The 19946-nt window shown below is 55.7% G+C and overlaps 2 protein-coding genes across 6 annotated transcripts in view; one reads left to right on the top strand and one right to left on the bottom strand.

Annotated features, from left to right (window-relative positions):
• The first annotated feature begins 207 nt into the window (after nucleotides 1-207).
• On the top strand, nucleotides 208-9333 carry ABTB1 (ankyrin repeat and BTB domain containing 1). Of its 2 annotated transcripts, none has more exons than XM_079785251.1 (12): nucleotides 208-334; nucleotides 1428-1490; nucleotides 1582-1637; nucleotides 3014-3158; nucleotides 3298-3493; nucleotides 3587-3632; nucleotides 4006-4122; nucleotides 4207-4325; nucleotides 4630-4728; nucleotides 4833-5000; nucleotides 6753-6953; nucleotides 7038-9333. In XM_079785251.1, exons 1-12 carry the CDS (start codon nucleotides 279-281, stop codon nucleotides 7242-7244), a joined length of 1473 nt encoding a protein of 490 aa, XP_079641377.1. In that variant the 5' UTR covers nucleotides 208-278; the 3' UTR covers nucleotides 7245-9333. The 2 variants fall into 2 exon arrangements, with proteins under 2 accessions (XP_079641377.1, XP_079641376.1); XM_079785250.1 differs by having other exon boundaries at nucleotides 3334-3493.
• A 5507-nt stretch (nucleotides 9334-14840) lies between these two features.
• MGLL (monoglyceride lipase) overlaps nucleotides 14841-19946 on the bottom strand; it is a 98888-nt gene continuing 93782 nt past the window's right edge. For all 4 annotated transcript variants that reach the window (XM_079783855.1, XM_079783856.1, XM_079783854.1 and 1 more), the window contains exon 8: nucleotides 14841-17820. In XM_079783855.1, the coding sequence (XP_079639981.1) occupies nucleotides 17695-17820 (126 nt within the window). In that variant the 3' untranslated portion in view covers nucleotides 14841-17694. The remainder of the gene's footprint in view (nucleotides 17821-19946) is intronic.

Genomic DNA, 19946 nt, shown 5'->3' on the forward strand with positions numbered 1-19946 from the left:
AACTTCCCGGCGCCTACGCCGGGCCCGACCCATCCGCCTGCCTGACTTGATTTTTGCCGCGAGGCGGGCGCTGGTGGGGCGGGCAAGTGCTGGCGGGGCGGGCGAGCGGGAGGGAGGGTCGGGGCGAGCGGGAGGAGGGGCGGGGCGAGCGCTGGCGGGGCGGGCACTGGGGGCGTGGTGGGGGCGGGGCGGGGCCGGCGCCTGTTTACGTCCGGCTCGGCAGCGTAGGTGCGGCCGCAGCGGGTGGCGGATCTACGCGAGTCTGCCGCGTCTGCGCCATGGATATCAGCGACCTCTTCACCAGCTGCCGGAAGGGAGACGTGGGCCGAGTGCGGTGAGGACTCCGCAGCCCCGGGAGAGTGCGGCGCCCTCAGAGCGCCTCCAGGCCTGGGTGTGCAGGGGAAAGCCGCGGGACAGGCGGGCGCCTTGGCCTCAGCACCCGACCCACCCCAGACCCCCGCTCACAGGCCACGGGGGGTCCACGGCAGCCTCACCTGCGGGGGTGCGCGGGGGCGGGTCCCGGAGGAGGTGCTGCAGAAGACCGCCACGGAAGGCCGGGAAGAGAAGTGGGCGGAGAGAAAGTTCACCCTCTGAGTGCTCGGGGTCAGACTGGGGCAGGCCTGGGACTCCCGATGTGGTTCCTCTCCTGCCTCTGGACATGGCATTGGGAACATGTAGGGACCAGAATCGGCCTGTGGTCACCGGGGATTCAGAAATTCATAAATGTAGCTAAAGCAAATATGGCGCTGAAATCGCCATCTCAATGGCTCAGGCGAAGGGAGACTGGGCCCTATTGGGGGTGGGGAACCTGTCTTCCTTGGCCCTTCCTTCCCCATTACTTATGCCCACAGCTTCCCTTGACCCCTCCCTCCCACCAGTGCCCCCTAGGAGTTAGTTGGTAACTCCCAAAGCTAGATGCTGCTCAGCACTCCTTCTCGCAACCTGGATGTCCCCCAAGGCTGCCCTGCTCAGTGATGGCTCCACCACCACCCATGATGACCCCCTTACCTTGACATTCCATCAGCTACCTGCCTCCTGACTTCCGCCTTCTAGAATCTGTCTACTTCTTTTCATGCTTCTGTGCCACCAGAATGCCTGCAGGCAGCTTCCTCTTTGGACCCAAGCTGCCAGAGGGTCTTGGCAGAAGCAGAGCAGGGGTCACCTCCTCACTCCCAAATGCCTGCAGGCCAGTTTCACCTCTTCAGCTCAGGGTCTGCCTTTTGTGTTCCCACCTCTGCATCCTGCCTCACTGGCCCTTTTGCTTGGAATGTCTTTCCTGCTCTAGTCTGCCTGTCACCTGCCCTCACCTGGGGGAGACTTCCTTCAGCCAAAAATAATGTCTTCCCTCCTTCCCCTTCCACGGGTCTCCTCTCCCAGACTATGAGCCTGTCCTGACCCAGGCTCTGACCTCCCCTTTCCCTGCCCAGGTACCTGCTGGAGCAGCGAGAAGTGGATGTGAATGTATGGGACAAGTGGGATAGTACCCCCTTGTGAGTGCCAGGGGATGGGTGGTCAGGGTGGGTGGGGCAGCCCCTTCAGTCCTGACAGCTGCCTCCCAGTACTCCTTCCTTCTCCCCTCAGGTACTATGCCTGTCTATGTGGGCATGAAGAACTGGTACTCTACCTTCTGGCCAATGGTGAGGGAAGGGGACAGGAATACCATCCACCGGGGTGTGTGTGTGTGTGTGTGTGTGTGTGTGTGTGTGTACGTGTGTTCAAGGGCTCTAGTGCATGTGTACACATTTGCAAACACCCTTAAGTCCTCTCCCTCACCCCTACACCCAGTCAGCAAGTACTGTTAGCTCTACTTTCAGAACCTGTTCTCTGTCCACTTTCCATCTCCACTGCTCCTGCCCAACCCAGCTACAGCATCTCTCCCTGGACCATCTCTCCCTGGACCATCTCTCCCTGGATGCAGTGCCAGCCTCATCACTGGTCTCATTGCTGCCCCTTCTGCCCCACCTACAGTCTGTTTTCTATGCTGTAGCCAAGTGGAGCTCAGCAAATGTGATGGGCTAATTAAAATCCTCTAATGGCTCCCACTGTATTGAGCATAGAACTAGAATGCCTTGCTTTGCCTGGGAGCTGCTACATGGCCTGCTCTTCCTTCTCTGGCCTCTTTGGCTCTCCCACGTGCTAACTGTTCCAACCACACTGGTCTTCTCCTTGGTGCTCTAGCGCTCCAAGCTTGCTTCTGCCTCAGGGCCTTTACACTTGCTATTCCTCCTGTTTAGAATGCCCTTTCCCAGATCTTTGCATGGCCAACTCTCTCACTTCATTCCGGTCTCTGTACATTGTCACCGCCACAGTGCCCTTCCTTGGCCTCCCTCTCTGGCAGCTGCCATCACCGTCACCCTTCATCTTGCTTCGTTTTTCTTCATAGCACCTGATATCATTTGTTAATCTGTTTCTTGTCCTTCTGTCCCACTGGAGTGTCACTTCAGTGAGGACAGGAACCTGTCTTTTAATGGTAGTGTCCCCAGTGCATACAACAGGGCCAGTCTCTGAGCCTACTCTGTTTTGTGTAGTTCATGGTGTGTGTGAGTGAATATGTGTATGTGAGTGTACAGCACTTTGCCTGTGTGCCTGAGCCCTGGGGTCAGAGTGGGTCCAGGGTCATTTAGGAAGGAGTCTCTAGGGCAGTGGTCGGCAAACCGTGGCTCGCGAGCCACACGCGGCTCTTTGGCCCCTTGAGTGTGGCTCTTCCACAAAATACCACATTTTTAGCAAAGGCCAGCTTAGGAGTACCCTAATTAAGTTAATAACTATGTACCTACCGATATAGTTTACGTTTAAAAAATTAGGCTCTCAAAAGAAATTTCAGTCGTTGTACTGTTGATATTTGGCTCTGTTGACTAATGAGTTTGCCGACCACTGCCCTAGGGCTATGGGCCCTGCATGTGGGGAGGAGTGGAGGAGGAGGATGGAGATTAGGATTTCCCAGGCCCCTCCCTCCCCAGCTGCAGCATGCCACCCCACGGCCCTGCTAACTGATGAGCCCTGCTGCCCTTAGGAGCCCGCTGTGAGGCCAACACCTTCCACGGTGAACGCTGCTTCTATGGGGCTGCAAGTGACACCATCCGCCGGGCCCTGCTTGATTATAAGCAAGTGACACCCTCCTCCAGGAGGCGGGACTACTATGATGAATTCCTGCAGCGGTGAGATGGAGCGTGGGGCATCTGATGGCCTTTGCCCAGTGGGTCTGTGATGGGTGTGGCCTGCAAGGGGCTGAGAGCCTTCCTACAGGATGATATGAGGGACTGGAGTGGTGAGACGGAGGAGGGGCACTCTCCTGAGCCCTCTTCCACCTGTTCTCTCCCCCGCCCCCTCCAGGCTTCTGGATCAAGGCATCCACAGCGATGTGCTCTTTGTGGTGCACGGGAAGCCCTTCCGGGCCCATCGCTGCATTCTGGGTGCACGTAGCACCTACTTTGCCAACATGCTGGATACCAAATGGAAGGGCAAGAGCATCGTGGTGCTCAGACATCCGCTGGTGCATCCCTCTCGGGGCGGGAGAGCAGAGGGACAGCAGGGGGCTTGTGCTGGACCAGGCTTCTGACCTTCCTTCCCGGCTCTCTGCCTGCAGATCAACGCTGTGGCCTTTGGGGCCCTGCTGCAGTACCTGTACACAGGTGACACCCCAGCCTGGTCGGGCGGGCAGGGAGGGGGCTGCGTTTCTGTCCAGCAGCAGGTCCAGCTGTAGCCGTGGGCTGGCCTTCTACCACCTGGTGCTTGGTCCCCTGCATTGCAAGGCAGTTCCAGTTGCCTCCTGGGTTGGGTTGGGAGACAATGAGCTGGGCTATCTGCTAAGGAAGAGCTTATTTCACCCACAAACTGAGCCCCCCTTTATCTGCTCTGGGGTCTGTAGAACTCAGACAGTGGCTCTTGGGAAATTAAGGCAGCATGTAGGCCCAGAAGTCTCAGCATAGAGACCACCTATGAAACTATGTGCCTGGGTACTGCTAATGGCCGCTCTCAGGCTCTGAGCCTCCCACGTGCACCCAGGTGGCCTGGATGTTGGTGTGGAACACATCATTGACTGTGAGCGCCTGGCCAAGCAGTGCCAGCTATTGGATCTGCTCAACGACCTGGAGGCCAAGTGCAAGGAAGTGTCTGAGTTTGGTACGTCCAGGCTTTGGGGTTCAGGGCTTTGGGCAGGAACTGGCCGGGCCAACCTGGCTCCCTGAAGCTGCACTGTCTCTGCAGTGGCATCCAAGCCAGGCACTCATGTGAAGGTGCTGAGCATGAGGCCCCCCGCAGAGGACCCCCGGCTCCGGGAGGACCTGGCCCTATTGGCTGACTGTGCCCTGCCCCCTGAGCTCCGAGTAAGCACACAGGGGCCTGGGACTGGGCCTGGTGGGCAGGAGGCTTACCTGGGGACAGAGCTGTGGTAGGCAAGCCCCACAGTTGGGTTCAGTTCCTTATGTGGCCTTGAGCCATTCACTTCCCTTTTCTGAGCCTAGTTGTTTACTTTTGTTGTTTGTCTTGTATTTAAATCTGCAAGTGAGGTTGCAGTCCACCCCCCTTCACTCCTCCAGGATCAAGCTAGAGTGGGCTCTTGGCTGAGGCCAGCCACTCTGCCTTCTCTCACCTACATTGTCTAATGGTGTCTCCTCTCCCATCCCCCAGGGTGATCTTGGGGAGCTGCCTTTCCCTTTCCCTGATGGCTTCAACAGCTGCCCTGATGTTTGCTTCCGAGTGGAGGGTTGCAGCTTCCTCTGCCACAAGGTGCTGTCCACCCCACAGCTCCCTGAACCCCTGTCTTAAGCCCTAGGCCAGCTTCTGTGGGCACAGCCCAGGCCCTGGCCTTTCCTAAGCCCCGCCTCCCCCAGGCCTTCTTCTGTGGCCGCAGCGACTACTTCCGGGCCCTGCTGGATGACCACTTCCGAGAGAATGAAGGGCCAGAGGCCTCTGGTGGCCTCCCAGCCATCACCCTGCATGGCCTCTCGCCCCACGTCTTCACCCACGTGCTCTACTACATATACACCAACCACACCGAGGTACGGACTGGGGTGGGCTGTGTGTACTGTGCCAGGGGCAGGGGGTGGGGGGCACAATGGTCAGGACAGGTACGCAGCCCATGTCAGTGTGGGGCTTCAAGGGTCTACCCAGGACCTCATTGGCTCTGAGGGACAGGTTTTCCATGAGGCTGCACAGCGAGTGTGGGGCCCATTTAGATTTTTCTTTCAGACAGAGGGGTCCTTATTAGATCCATGACAAGATTGAGTGACAAGACTTATGTCATCAGCACTTGACACTTGGGGACATAGTGTCAGCCACGTAGGGTCCCCAACTTCTTCAGCCAGAGGACAGTAACCCTGGATTCCCACAACAGTGGGAAGCCCTGAGCCTCCTGCCTTTAGTTTGCTGCAGACCCCTAGGGTTCTCTGTCACCCTGTGTCTTCACCTGCCCCAAGGCCCCCCCTAACATAGGGTGACATGGGCAGCAACAGATAGTGCCAAGAGTATCCTCTGCCAGGGTGTTCTCTGCCAGGGTGTGTGTGTGTGTGTATGTGTGTGTGTGTGCGCGCGCGCGCGCGCGCGTGTGCATGCAGAGGTTACTGTAATAAAGAAACCCCCAAATACGGTAACTTACAGAAGAGAGAAGTTTCTTCCTCCTTCAGGTGGAGGTGAGTACCCCCTGGCAGGCCAGTCCATCTTGGGCTGCAGGCCACATACAGCCCGTTTCATTAATACATTTTACTGGGACACAGCCATACCCATTCATTTCTCTACTGTCTGTGGTGGTTTTGCACAAGGGCAAAGCTGAGCAGTTGCAACAGAGACCCTGTGGCACAGTATTTACCACCTAGCCCCTTAGAGAACCCTCTACCTCTTTATCTCATTTCTCCTGCGGTATAGTTCAGCCCTCTGGCCCCTGCCACCTAGCATCCGCCTTGGCCCACCCTGACCCTAGAAAGAGCTTTGCCACCCAGAGGGCAGCTTCTTAGTGACTGAGAGCAAGGACTTGGGCTCCAAACCTGGTTTTACTCTGGGTTAGCCTCACCCCTACACCGGAGCTATGTGATCTTGGGCTAGTTACTCAACTGTTCTGTGCCTCAGTTTCCCCCTCTAGAAAAGAGGGAGACTGATAGTTCTTACCTCCTAAGGTCTTGTGCACATGAATGTGTATGTTGCAGGTACAGTGCCTGGCACAAGTAAGCACCGTGCACCTGGCCTGTGATGGGCTTAGCAGAGGTCCTGTTTGCTCCATTTCCAGCCTGCTCCCTGTGGCCATCCACAGTCTAGGTGGAGCACATGGTCTCTCCCAGCACTGAGTACAACTATGGCTGTGCCCTAAATCCCACAGCCTCTGTGGTGGGAGGGAGCTGGTAAATAGTTACTCCCCCGCCTTTTTAGTAGGGTCCTCGCCTCAGTTTTTACAGAAGCAACTCCTGTCGCTTTTCTGACAGCCTTGTGAGGCACACATGATTGTGTCTGCATCTCACAGAGGATCTGAAGCACAGAGGTGAAGTGATTTGCCCAAGGTCCCACAGCTAGAATTTCCGAGCTCAGGTCTGTGTGATTCATGGGAACCTCATGCCTGAGCCATGGGAACCCAGACTCTTGTGTCCCTTCTGGTCCCATGGATGCCTGCAGGGGTCTGGGTCAGGCACCTGGCAAGGGGAGGAAGCTCCTGCTCTGCCCCAGGCCTCCACCTTCTGGCCAGCAGGTCTCAGCCTTGCTGCCCGCCCCTGAGAGGCCTTGGTGACCTTAGGGTGCACCCTCCCTCATCCCTTTTTTCACTGCAGGTGCCCCCGGAGGTGGCCTATGATGTGCTGAGCATGGCCGACATGTACCTGTTGCCGGGCCTGAAACGCCTGTGTGGCCGCAGTCTGGCCCAGCTGCTGGATGAGGACAGTGTGGTAGGCCTGTGGCGTGTGGCCAAGCTGTTCCGCCTGGCACGCCTGGAGGACCAGTGCACTGAGTACATGGCCAAGGTTATCGAGAAGGTGGGCCGGGGGGAGCTTCCGTGGGTGGGGGCAGGCTGTGGCGGGTGGCAAGCAGCGGTGTGCCCTGAGTGTGCCTGTTCACAGCTGGTGGAGCAGGAGGACTTCGCGGAGGCCGTGAGGGAGGAGGCGGCGGCCGTGAGAGGCCGGCAGGAGCAGGACTCCATCCCTCTGGTAGATGACATCCGCTTCCACATCACCAGCGTGGTGCAGACCTACAGCAACATTAAGGAGATGGAGCGGCGGCTACACGCACTTGAGGACCTGCTGGTGTCCATTGGCCTGGACTGCTGACTGACACTGGGCCAGGGGCTCCCTGTGGACGCGCATGTGGTTTGGGCGGCCGTGTGCTCCATCGTGTGCTCCTTGCACCCTCCAGGGCACCGTGCGTGTGGAAGAGACTCATGGAGGCTCCCTACCCTGGTGTGCTTGGAGGCCCCAGGGCAGATCACCTAGGGTTGAGCTTCCTCCCCAGTGCACAGGCCAGCCCCCTCAGCCCTGGGGCTGGGCACCACTCAGGGAAACCTGGGGTGGGATCTCTTAGCCTCCTTCCCCAGGCCCCCCGCCCCTCCACTCTGACTCTCCCTGGCTGCTTGCTTCCTCAAACCAAGCCACCTTCTCACAGGCACAGAGATGGCCAGGAGGGAGCAGCAGAGTCTGTGTGGCAATAAAGCTTGAATTCACTGGGAACCTGAGCCCTGGGAAGATGGTGAGATGGAGTGTAGGGGCAGTTTCCGGAGTTGGGGACCCTCATGGGGAGGTTTAGGTGCCCAGCAGGGGCTACTCGGGGATTAGGGGTTGCCCTGGGTCTATGGGTCTTGAGTAGGCAGCCCCTGTTTGTGGGGGCCCTGAAATCTCCCAGCTGAGCTCCTCATCACACCCCTGCCCCGGGGCAGAACTCCCCTCAGGGCACAGCTTCCCCCTGGGCTCCTCTTGGTGAAGTCACACCGACCAACTGCCTGGCCTGGGGGCCCTGGAGAATGTCGAGTGGGGTGGGGCTGACTGAGGACACAGGCTGCTTCGCCCTCAGGCCAAGTAAGGACCGCCTTCTCACTCACTGAGCACTTACTATATATGGAAGGCTGTTCACACAGCTGAAGTGTCTAATCACTGCCCAAGGCACAGGGACTGAGGCCGGGCCACAGACAGGGCAGGGGGGCGGGGGCAGGGCTGGGGTGCCCTAGCCAGCCTGAGAGCAGCTTGCTCTGCAATCCCAGGATGAAGGTGGGTGCAGAGAAGTGAAGGGGGAGGAAGCCCTCTGACTCTCCACTCCCCACCCCACTAGCCACTGGCTGTGTGGGCCTCATTGCAAGAGGGGGACTGTACCTCCACTTTCCCTCGGCCCCAGGCCAGTCTCCTCCTGGCCCCTCCTACAGGGCTATGACATTATTAGGGAGGTCAGAGGTGGCTTTCTCAGGATGCCCTTCCGGCTTTCAGCCCCCCATTGCCCTACCTGGTCCCCGAGGCCCAGGTGTTGTGTAGGTAGCTAGATATTAAAGGAAGAAAGCAAAGGGAATCCAACATTGTCTCACCAGGAAGTTACAACTTCACACACTCCCGGGAACCACTGGTCCCTTCCAGCCCGATCACTGGGGCAAGAGACAGAATAATGAAGGGGGAGGTACACAGTGCAAAGTAGGAGTGAATTGGCTCAGGGGGAGGTGCTTCTATGAGGCATGCGCATAGAGGCCAGATGACCACAGAGGACTGTCAGTCAAGCCTGGGGGAAGAATGGATTGGTTGGGGTGGCCTCATCAGAAGCTCCGGAAGCTTGGAAGTTGATTGGTTACTTTGAATACACTGGTCCTTCCCAAACCCAGGTAATCTAATCCCAGGACACAAAGCCAGTCCCTCTCTCCCTCCCTCTCAATAGCACACACTCACCCTTTCCTTCACTTATTCTCACTCCACAGCCATGTGGCCTTAGCAGTCCCATGGCCATTCTCTAAACACAGGCTCCAGGTTGGAGCCTGGATACAGCGGCACAGCCTTGGATTGCAGCCAGGAACCCAAACTAAGCTAGCTGGATGGTGAGAAACTGCGGACTGGACTAAGCTTTAATATGGATACTGGTTCTATTTTGGGCCCCGATTTCCCATGGCAGGAGGGACATTGGGAACTGCCTTCTATTTCCACCCAAATAAATCTTACCACCAGACCTCATCCTCCCTTGTGGGTCCCTCAAAATGCTTTTTCTCAACACCGCAAGGACCCACTTCCATCGGGAACCCAGAGCTGCACCCCAAGGCCTCTCGCTCCAGTCTGCCTTGGGAACAGCAGGCTGAAATCCGAGTGGTGCCCAGAGCCCTGGGGAAGATCAGAAGCCCACTGTTCTCCCACAGGCTGGATGCTGGGTATGTTGGCCCTCCCTGCAGTTGTTTCATATCACTTCACACCTTGTTACTCTGGTTATTTGCCAGAACTTTGGGGAAACTCTTCCTTTGCCTCTCCAGTGCATTTCATTTGTGTTGGTCCAGTAGGGGAAGCTATAAGGTCTGAATGACAGGATGAGTGACCAGTTGAACAAGTTGGCAGGTAGGCTGGGAGGAGTGGTGAGGAGGGGGAGCTCTCCAAGCTGACGGGGGTGGTCCTGCTGGTGAAGGGCAGGGTTTATGCAAGGCCTGGGAGCCTGACAGGAGACTGGAGGGGTCAGCATGGCCAGAGGCCAGGAGTTCCCACCCTGGTGCTCTCACTGCCTGGCCGCTGTGCTGTGCCTGTTTGCCTCTCTATAAACGGGAAGTCATTTTTATAGTAATTCCTCGCTTGGGGTGTTGAGTTACTACTTGTGAAGGGCTCAGTGCAGCACTGGTGGTAAATGCTGAGCCTAGAGAGGAGGTGTGAGTAGGAAGTGACGGGGGTGGGGGGGGGAGGGGGGTGGCGGCTGACTTGCATCTTTGAAAGTTCACTTGGGTGTGCCCCACAACCCCAGCTTCTAAATACAGGACGTGATGTCCCAGGAAGAAATGGAGGAGGAGTGCTGAGTGGGAGTTGGGGGTTCATCTGACTTGTGTGTAGTTTTTTTCTTTTTAAAATATTTTTATTGACATTTAGAGAAAGAAGAAGGAAGAGGGAAAGAGAAACATTGTTCGGCTGCCTCTTGCACACCCCCTATCCGGGATCGAGCCCAAAACCCAGGCATGTTGCCTGATGGGGAATCAATCAAATCAGCAACCTTTCTGTGCACGGATGACACCCAACCAACTGAGCCACACCTACCAGGGCACTTGTATGTAGTTTCCAATACTTTCAGAATGTGTGGTGTGTAGCTGTACTACTTTTAGAATGGAAAAGCACTTCTATCCCTCACTTTTATTTTAATTCACTCCTGATAAGTGCAAAACTGCTGAACGAAAAAATATAAATTTTATTGGGTATTATATGCATTCTATCCTAATTCAAGGTATCCACGTATTTTTCACTGCAGGAAAAATAGTTCAGCCAAACACTGAAAAATAAGCAACAATGGAAAAGAAAGAAACACTGCTTATACACATAATGTAATGTAGGGGGATGCCTTATTAATACCCCTGAAGAGAGAAAAGGAGTGATGGTGGGGCAGGGCGGAGACAAGATCAGTAGCAGTGCTGAGCTGAGTCATACTAAAATTGGAAGCAAAAAGAAAAGCTAGATCCTAACTTGATTTAAGATATTATTTGGTTTATCATTTTTTGACATTAGTTTTGATTTTAAAAATTACAGTATCTTGATTACTAAGATTTTTGGTGCCCCATTACATTTTGTGTCTAGGTGAGTACAAAGGTGCCCATTATGGTATCCTACATAATAAAAGGGTAATATGTAAATTACCATCACTCCGCTACGCCCATGATTGGGCCAGTGGGAGGCACAGGGGGTGGGACTTGGGGTGGCCCATTGGGCTGGCGGGACGCTGAGCTCACATCGCCAGCGGCGGCGCAAGCTCAGCGTCTGCGCCATGGCTGTGCTGCGGCACAGAAGGGGCCTCTGGGGCAGCAAGCCCACGTCCTGCTGCGGACCATCAAAAGCAGGGAACGAAAGCGGGGGAGCTGGCTGTCTGTCCGCTCCAGCACCAGGCCTTTTGAGGCTTTCGAAAGGCCTGGTGCACCAGCGGACAGACAGATAGCTCCCCCGCGATCGAAAGCAGGGAGCTGTGTGTCCGCTCCAGCACCAGCGGACCCCCTGCCATCAAAAGCGGGGAGCAGGCTGCTAGCAGTGTCTGTGGAGCGTGCTAGGCTTTGCGGGGCAGTGGATATGGCCTGGATGGCAGGTTAGGCCTAGGGGACCCTACACGTGCATGATTTAATCATGCACTGGGCCTCTAGTCTATAATAATAAAAGTGTAATATGCTAATTAGAAATGACGTCCTTCCAGATGACCTTCTGGACGAAGCCCGGGCTGCGAGGGAAGCCTGGGTCCCGGGTGCCAGAGGGAAGCTGGTACCTGCAGCCGGGGGAAGGAAGGTGCATGGATTTCGTGCATCGGGCCTCTAGTTACAAATAAACAGGAAACAAGCAAATAGCCTGAGTTGTAATCACGGAAGGAAATTATGGAAGAGATGTGGCTGCAAAGATGTCAGTGCAGCTTCTGTATCCCCGAGGGAAACATGGGCTCATTCAGTCCACCTCGGGTGTGCCCCACAACCCCTTTGGCCCTGGCCCAAACAGTTGTTACAGGAGGTAAGTCTACAATGAAAAAATAAAGTATTTTTTTCACCCATTCTCTAATATCCTCTTCACCTGAAGAAAAAAACGAAGAATGAAAAATTTGCATCCTATGTTCTTTCCCCTACCTGGAAAACTCCCACATAGCCTTCAATGCCCCCTCTCACTGCAGCAGACTGAGAAACCCAAGGCAGGGTGAGGTTGCCACCTGGCCACTGGCATTGCAAAGTCAGGAGTGCTCTTGCCAGGACTCAGGGCAGCCTTAGTCCCTGGAGCAGACATTTGAAGATAGAACATTTTTTCACTTTGGGGAAAATCGACCAGAGAACTCAGAGTCAGGTACTTCTGAAGGTGACCTTTACCTGGCCTATTGTCCTTGCTCTGATTGCATCTACCTGCCTATCACAACTTTACAGAGTGACCTGGTCATAATTTCCTAACGGGGCTGTTGTGGTGGGTAGTCACTCCCCAGGCATACAACTTTAATGGTTGGTTTTAAGTCCATTGTTCTTGTGCATCTAGGCTAACTCACCTCTGAGACCCCTGGAAGGCATAACCAGCCTTAGTAAAGCACATGCTCTTGTTACCTATCCTGTAATTCACTCCCCATCTTGCTGTCTCCCACCTCCATGTAATCTTCCTTACTTTCCCGCCTTAATTTCAAATGCGTACAAGAAGCTGCAAAACCTGTCCTCCGGAGCACCTGAGATCTTCTTCCTTGGCATATTTCTTCAGTTTGACTCAAATAAGCTCATAAAAAGTCTCTACAGGTTTGGATTTTTTCCTCATTGACATTTATCTGTAGAGCTTTTTGAAGATGGACACATGTTCTTTACATTCTCTCCCGATTCCTTGACCCTCAAACTTAGTTGGTCACCAAACCTTGTTGATTTTACCTCTTTAAGAGCTGCTTCCTCAGTATCCCCTTTTCTGTCCCCACTGCCACAGGCCCCTGCCTCACCAGCAACCCGTTCTCACTGCCCTGCTGGCATCTTCCAGGGAGATACTGAGCCTGGGTCCCCTCCGTGAAAGCCTTGGTGTGCACTCTTCGTGCCTGGGCACAGCCTGCTGGCTCTCCCCGATGTCTGAGCCCTTTTTCATGGGCACTTGGCTTATTTCCCAGCCTTCCTTGCCCCAGTTCTAGACGGGAACTGAAGTACTAGATGTGGTCTCTGCTTTGTTCCTTGGAAGGCACAGGCCTGCCCCTCTCTTCCCCTCTGGTTGGCTGGAACAAGGACGCGGTGGCAGGAGCCGGAGCAGCCATTCTGGACTACGGGCTGGAAGCCGCCTGCTCCAGACTGCAGGTTCAGGAGAGTGAAAGGGGGAGGAGAGAGACTCGCGCTGCCTCCTCCCGCGGGCCTCCATCCTGGTCTGGTGGTGTCCTCTACCTGAAGCCGCAGGCTGAGGCGTCTCACGGGCAGCTCTCCCTGTGCGCCAGTGACACCCCCTCCATCCACAGCTGTCGGCCTCCCTGTGGCTGGCCCAGCGCTGCACCTACCCCATGGGTTCCCTTCACCACGCGGTCCTTGTTTGGGTGCTGGGGAGGGTGCCCTAGGTTTCCCCCAGCCATCCTGAAAGTCCCAGGTCTGGGACCAACCTCCACCCCCGTGAGCTCCCCACACCCACTTATCTCCCTGCACCCACTTATCTCTCTCCACAGGGCCGCCCCTGGAGAGAACACTGGCCTGCTGGGCCGGGCCCACTATGTGCCCTGTCTCCTTTCTTTCTTTCTTTCTTTCTTTCTTTCTTTCTTTCTTTCTTTCTTTCTTTCTTTCTTTCTTTCTTTCTTTCTTTCATATATTTTGTTGATTTTTTACAGAGAGGAAGGGAGAGGGATAGAGAGTTAGAAACATCAATGAGAGAGAAACATGGATCAGCTGCCTCCTGCACACCCCCTACTGGGTATGTGCCCACAACCAAGGTACAAGCCCTTGACCGGAATCGAACCTGGGACCTTTGAGTCCACAGGCCAACGCTCTATCCACTGAGCCAAACCAGCTAGGTCCCTGTCTCATTTCTTGACCCGCCGCTGTTAAGTGCTGGAGTGGCAGGTTTGTGTCACCCTGTCTTCATTCTGTGGGGCAGCCCGAGGGCCAGGCACGGTGTCTGGCAGGCACATCACGAGTGCTCGGTGGGGAGCTCCTGACAGCCCCGAATGCTCACAGAGGCAGGAAAGGCCAGGTCTGACTCCGGCTCAGGGTAGACTTTGGTTAGGGGTGAATAGAAAGGGGGCGTCTCCGGGGAGCGGCCTCTGCCCTTCAGGTTTGCCTGTTGGAGGGCCCTCTGCACGGAGGGCAGGGCCAGCTCCAGCCACGCCCACAGGACCCACTTCATGTGTGTGGAGCTCAGTAGAGAAAACATATGTGGGGCCCTTGTCCAGAAATGACTGAGACTTTCAAGACAGCAACAGCAGAGGAATAAACAAGACATGGGGCCCTTCTAAGTGTGGGCCACAGGGACTGACGGCACAGGTTGCACCTACGCGAAACCAACCCTCAGTGCCAGGCTCAGTGCTGTTCCAGACGGACCTGCACCCTCTCACCTTCCCTCCCTCCCGGGACAGATATTTCATCAGGGGTCCCCTGGAAATCAGACGGAGATCTAACGCAAGGACACAGCCTCCTGCCGCTCGTTCAGGTGGTGAGAACAGAGAGCTACTGACAAGCAGAACAGGTGCCAATCAGAGGAGGAGAAGGCAGGGCAGGGTCTGGGGTGGTGGGGAGACCTTAGGGTGGCTGGGAAAGGCTTCATGGAGAAGGTGGCCGGCAGGGAGACTGTCATGTTGGGGACAGTGGACATGGGAGAAAGGGCAAAGGCAGCTGTGGGGCCAGAGGGCAACGGGGGCAGAAGTGACAAGATGTACTGCTGGGTCAGGTGCAAGTGTGGGACCGAGAGGAGTGGAGGGTGCTCTTCGGAGCTTTGGGGTCCCCTGTGCTGAGATGAATGAGGCCAGGCGGAGCCGGCGTGGCTAAGATCAGAGCTTGTTTCTGGGGTGTCAGGCATCCGTGTGGCGCTGCGGAGGAAGCGGTTAGTCCAGAGCGGGGCAGCCCAGCTCCTGTGTGTGCAGGTTGTCGAGTCTGCCATGTAACAGCTCACTCTGCTTCAGGGCGAACGTCCCCAGGTGTGGACGACAGAAAACCAGGCCCACATCCGCGGGCTTGCATCAGATGACGGCTCAGCGCGCTCTGTAGGGACTGCTGTAGCCTTGGGTCAGGCAGACAGACAGAAAACACCATCCAGAAAACACCATTCAGAAAACATCCGGTTTATTAGGATTAGCTGTGGCATATTGGTTCCTTTAATAGTTTTAAACTGATACATGTGTCCCCACTAACAGCATACATGTAGGGGGTGTTGAGCTGCAGTGACAATAGCAAACAGGTGAATTGCTTAGAAAATCATGGTGATCCTAATGGGTTTTCCTTAGCAATGGCGACAGGAAGAAAAGGTAGCTCAGAGCCTTGCTACAGGGTGCAGAGCAGAGCCAGGTGGGTGTTCAGAGCACCCTTTTGTGCTCTTGCTGTGAGCCCCAGTCCCCCCCCCCCCCAGAAGCTGAGGGGGAAGCTGGGGTTGCCAGTGGTTAGAAGGGAGGCTGCCCATCCACCCACCCCCATCCCTGCAGAGGAATGGGGCCCTTTGGGGTTGGAGCCCCCACTGGCTGCAAGTGACCTTTTTGCCTAGAAATATTTCCGGGTCTGAGACCCATTTCTGTATGGGCCAGCATGACCTCTGGGTTACAGGGGGAGGTGCTGTGTCCACATCAGTGCTCGGGCTTAGCATCCCGATGTGTCCATCCCTCCGGGTGGGTTTGGATCAGCTGCATCTCCGGGGTCTCCTCCCTGGCCGCCTTTGCCCTCCTCTCACCTTTTCCAGGCCAGGCTGTGTGTGAGACCTAGCTTCCCTTCCAAACCCAGCTCCTCGCGCCACAGCCACGGCACGACTCTGAGGCTCCAGGTGTCAGCACGAAGCCGTCAACATTGAGAATGAACTCAACTGGAGACGCGCCTGGAGCACTTCAGATGATACTCCAGACACAGCGGGCGTCCGCTCATGCAGCAGGTGGGCCTGGCATGGTGCCATCCCCCCTCCTAGATTTGGAGTCAGTCCCAGTTCAAATAATTGTCTTCTTTTTTAATATAGGTGATCCTTTAACCAGATATGTAAATGCGATTGAATTTGTCTCTGTAAAAGCTTTCATATAAATAAATTCGTGCATCCGAAAGACTCCTGGTCAAACCATGTGCCTGATATTTAATTTGGGAGATGGTATTGCAGTCACCTGCTTTCAGGAGAGGTGGGGTAGGGGTAGGAGGGTGGGGGGTATGGGGACTTCTGTGACCTGAGCTGTCACAGCTCTGGTGAGAATTCCAGGTCTGGGCTCAGAGGGTCTTGTGCGTTTGGTAGTTTGCAATGTAGTTTCTGCTTTTCCTTAGCTGAGGAGCACAGACATTCACACAGGCCCAACTCAACGGGCACCGACCTTATCTCAGTGCATTTCTTACATTTTTTCCCCCTCAAAGGGAATCCAGAGAAATATGATGGGGCAAGGGAAGCCGCTCTCTGTGGGGCCCTGGGCTCTGCCCCCAGGGGGTGGGTGCCTGGGCACTTCACCTCTCCTGAGGGGCAGGGGCAGGAGAACACAAACCTGGACCCGGGCAAGCAAGCATGACCGGGCTGCCCACTGGAAGGGGACCAATTCTAGCCTCGCCATGGTGTGGGCAGGTCCCTGGAGGGAGGGCAGAGGGGCTCCCCTCTGGAGGTCTAAAGAAAACCCTAGAATAGGGTGTGGGCGAGGGGCAGTTTTGCTGCTGGAGGAAGAGGGTGGGAGACCCAACTCCTAGAGTCAGAGGCCCTGGCAGGGAATCGGCGCCTCTTCTGTAGCCTAGGGCTCCTGCCTGCACCTTCCATGGGTTCAATCCCCAGCAACTGCCCTCCACACAGTCAGTTACACTAAGGAGCCTCGTGAGGTCCCAGCCAGGCCAACTGAGAGTGAAGGTATTCCTGCAGTGGGCAGTGATCCCCCTTTATTGCTGGCACTAAGTGAGGGCTGCGGGCGGGGGTTGGCACCTGAGAGAGGCTGGCCAGGCGCGGGCCTCAGCTGGGAAAGGTTGGCCCTATCAGCTAGCCTCGCCTGCCCACCGCCCACCTGGCTGCAGGGCCACCGAGTTGGGACTCCCTTCTCCTGCCACCAGAGGTAGCTGTGCTGCCAGCACTGAGCTCCTGGGGCTGCTGTGAGCCCAAACAGTGGGGGCCAAGGACAAGCGCTGCCACTGCTGGGGCCTGCCTCCGGGTTGTGCCTGGATGCCTTTAGCACGGGGTCCCCAGGCTAGCTTGTCCCACTCCTGTGCAGAGGCACGAGCCCCCTGGGTCCCACCACCCATCTACCACATTGTCTCTGCTTTAGAATATACTTTCCTCTTCAATACAAACGTCTCTCAGTGTCAAGTAAACCAAGTCATGGAAGGCAAGGCAGCCCCTGAACACCCAGCTCTCAGCGGGCAGTCTCGGGCTCCCTGAAGGGAAGGAAGGGGAGTAGGGTCTCCAGCCATGTTTCATGCCACCCCAACGCCCAGCTCCTGCTGACAGGGGTCATGGGGGGCGACGCATTCTGAGGAAGTAGGAGGCATTTTCTGGGCCTCAGGAGGCACGTGAGTCTGCCTGGGAAGCTGAGGCCGACCACCACGGCCAGAGAGAGGCCAGCCTGAGGCCGTGGGGATGGGGGTGGGAGGTGGCTGGAGGGGTGAGCAGGAGAGGGACTCCTCCAATTATTGCAGTCAGGTGTCCCAGGAATTCCTGGGAACCCTGCGGGAGCTAGGAGAGGCAGGGCAGAGGCTGTGCTGTGTTTTAAGGATATTCCAGCACATTCCATCTCTGGAAAACTGCCTGCGACCCTTCTCTGTTTTTGCATAAAGTGTCTACCCCTTTCAGGCAGACCCAGAGACAGGACAACCTAACATATGACAAGAGTGCCTTTTTTTCTTTAGTGAATTATGCTAGGGATTCCTCCAATTCGTAATTTTTTTTTAAGTCACATCTGAGAGGTCAGCTTCCGCCCTTCCTCTGCCCACTTCCCCAGCTGTGGGCCGGGGGCCTGGCCGTGCGCTCAGGGTGGGGACCCTGTTCTCGCCGCCGCTGTCCTTTGAGAGACCCACATGTTTATTTCATGGAAGACGGAGTTGGTTACTTCAGGAAGCTCTTTGTGGAGAACGTGGTAGGCACCTTCGTAAATCTGCAATTAGGAGAGACAGGGAGTCAGGGCTCCAGGAAGCTCCAGGTGCAGGGAGGGAGGCCACAGGTGGCAGCCAGGGTCCCACACACACTCCCCATGCCCCCAGGACTCCATCCTTAGGGTGCCAGTGCCTTTTGGTCAGATGATGATGTAAATAAATTAAAAGGTGCCAACATGATCTAGCACTTCCTTTCTTAAATCACACCTTTCCTTTATTCCGCTTCTCTCTCCAGCTGTGACCTGGTCTGTGCCTCTATCTCAAAACCCTGATTTCCATTCCTTGTCTTCACTTACTCGTCTTCCGCCTGGACCTCAGCTGGTCCCAGTCTACTTTCACTCCCACCAACCCACAGCGACTGTAATGGGCATGGGCTACAATGACCTTTAGTTGGTGTAGCCAGGGAACACTTGCTCTCATATTGTCTTCTTAGCATCATTCGGAAGCTGTTAGCCTTCTAAAAATACTTTCCTCTCATAGTTTCTTTCGATTCCTTTCCCAAATTTCCAATGGCCTCTTCAACAGGCATCTCAAAATGGAACTCCTGTACCACCCATCTCAGGGTAGGGGTCACAGTCTTCTCACTGGTGCAGGCCCAAGCTCAGGATCCATCCTTAGTCACGTGATCACTACAGTCACTCTCTCTCCAGGTCCTGCCAGGCTGTCCCCTGCCTTCACTACCACCGCCTCAGGCCAAGCTCATCCTCTTGGCCTGGGTGACACCACCATCTTCCCACCCAGGGCCCCTACCTCCACTCTTGCCTCCACAGGGCAGCTGAGGTTTGCTTTGAGAACCACAGCAAAAGCCTGTTGCTGTCCAGCTCAGAACACGCTGTTGGCTTCTTCATCGCACTAAGAGTTGGGACCCCTCCTCTGCTGCCAGGTCCCCCTCACCCTGCTCGGCACACTCCACCACACTAGTCTCCTGAGTGCTTGCATACACCAATATTTTGCAACTTAGGTCTTTGCAGTTGCCCCTCCCTTGTTCTGGAATGCTCTTCCAACGCTCTAGTCACTGTCAGCTCCTAGGCCTGCCTGCCCATCTGGGTGAGTGCCTTACCTCTTCTCTAGTTTCTCTGTCCCACTCTCTGCTTGATTTCCTTCAGGACCCTGACCCTCTTCCGCACTGTCATCCTGTCTGGTTGGTTGTTTGCTGCTCATCCACTAGGACAGACTGTGTGAGAGGGTTGAGACTTTGCCTGTCTTGTTCTCTGGGCCTGGCACAAGGTCAATGCCCAGTGAACACGTGGGTTCAAGAAGAAACGAATGAATGGAGAGTGAATGAACAATTGAGCACTCTACATGGCCTCCCTTTGTGGGGTCACCAAGGTTCCACTCCGGCAAAGGGCGTGATCTGTGAGGCGCCTTCACCCAACTGCAAAGTGGCCATGGCCTTTCATGTTCTCCAGCATCACAAGAGCCAGTTTTCCTTTTTCTCCTGCTCTCTGTTCACCCACGAGTCTACATCTGACAGGTGGTGTGGGCCAGGGTCTGCAATGCATAATGGTGCGAGGGGAGCACTGGACAGTGTGCAAAGCCATTCTCATGCCGTATGGAATGGAGAGGGTCAGCGGGAGTGAGTTCGAATTCTGGCCCTATCAGTAAGTGTGGGATCTGTAGTGAGGTAGTTGCCCGTTCTCTTTATAACTTAGCAGGAAATGGTCCTGGACTCGGCCTCCATGTGCCTACTGCACAGGCTGTAGTGGCATAGTTTGGGGACACATATCCATCATCAGTATACTGGGGCTGTGGTCAACGGTCACTTGACAGGTACACAGTAGGTGCTTCTCCTCCTCCCCACCCCCACCCCCACCCCCAACTGAGGCTCTTCCCAGTTCAATTAGACAAACAAAAAACAGAGATGTCTGGACTCTCCAAACAACATTTCCCATCTCTACAGGCCCTCCATGTTAGTCCATTGTGGTCTGTGTGTCTGACAAGCCATGGGGCTAAGCCACAGGTCCCATCTCCTCTTGCATATGCCCTTGCAGACCAGACCCTGCCATGCCCGCTGCACTGATACCCCCAGAGCCCTGGCAGTGGTGGCTGGTCCCCAGCTGCTGCAGAAAACCAACCTGCAGAGAGGCCGGGCAGCCACACGCCTTTGGACCTGGGACATGGAAACGCG

The sequence above is a fragment of the Cnephaeus nilssonii genome, assembly GCF_951640355.1.
Source record: "Cnephaeus nilssonii genome assembly, chromosome: 11".
Classification (NCBI taxonomy): domain Eukaryota; kingdom Metazoa; phylum Chordata; class Mammalia; order Chiroptera; family Vespertilionidae; genus Cnephaeus; species Cnephaeus nilssonii.

Excerpts from the sequence above, each read along its gene's own strand:
- ABTB1 (XM_079785251.1), top strand. The coding sequence starts at position 279 with ATGGATATCAGCGACCTCTTCACCAGCTGCCGGAAGGGAGACGTGGGC. Across the intron at positions 1,638-3,013 it reads ACTCTACCTTCTGGCCAATG|GAGCCCGCTGTGAGGCCAAC; the intron begins GTGAGGGAAGGG and ends TGCTGCCCTTAG. Across the intron at positions 3,159-3,297 it reads TATGATGAATTCCTGCAGCG|CCCTCTTCCACCTGTTCTCT; the intron begins GTGAGATGGAGC and ends CACTCTCCTGAG.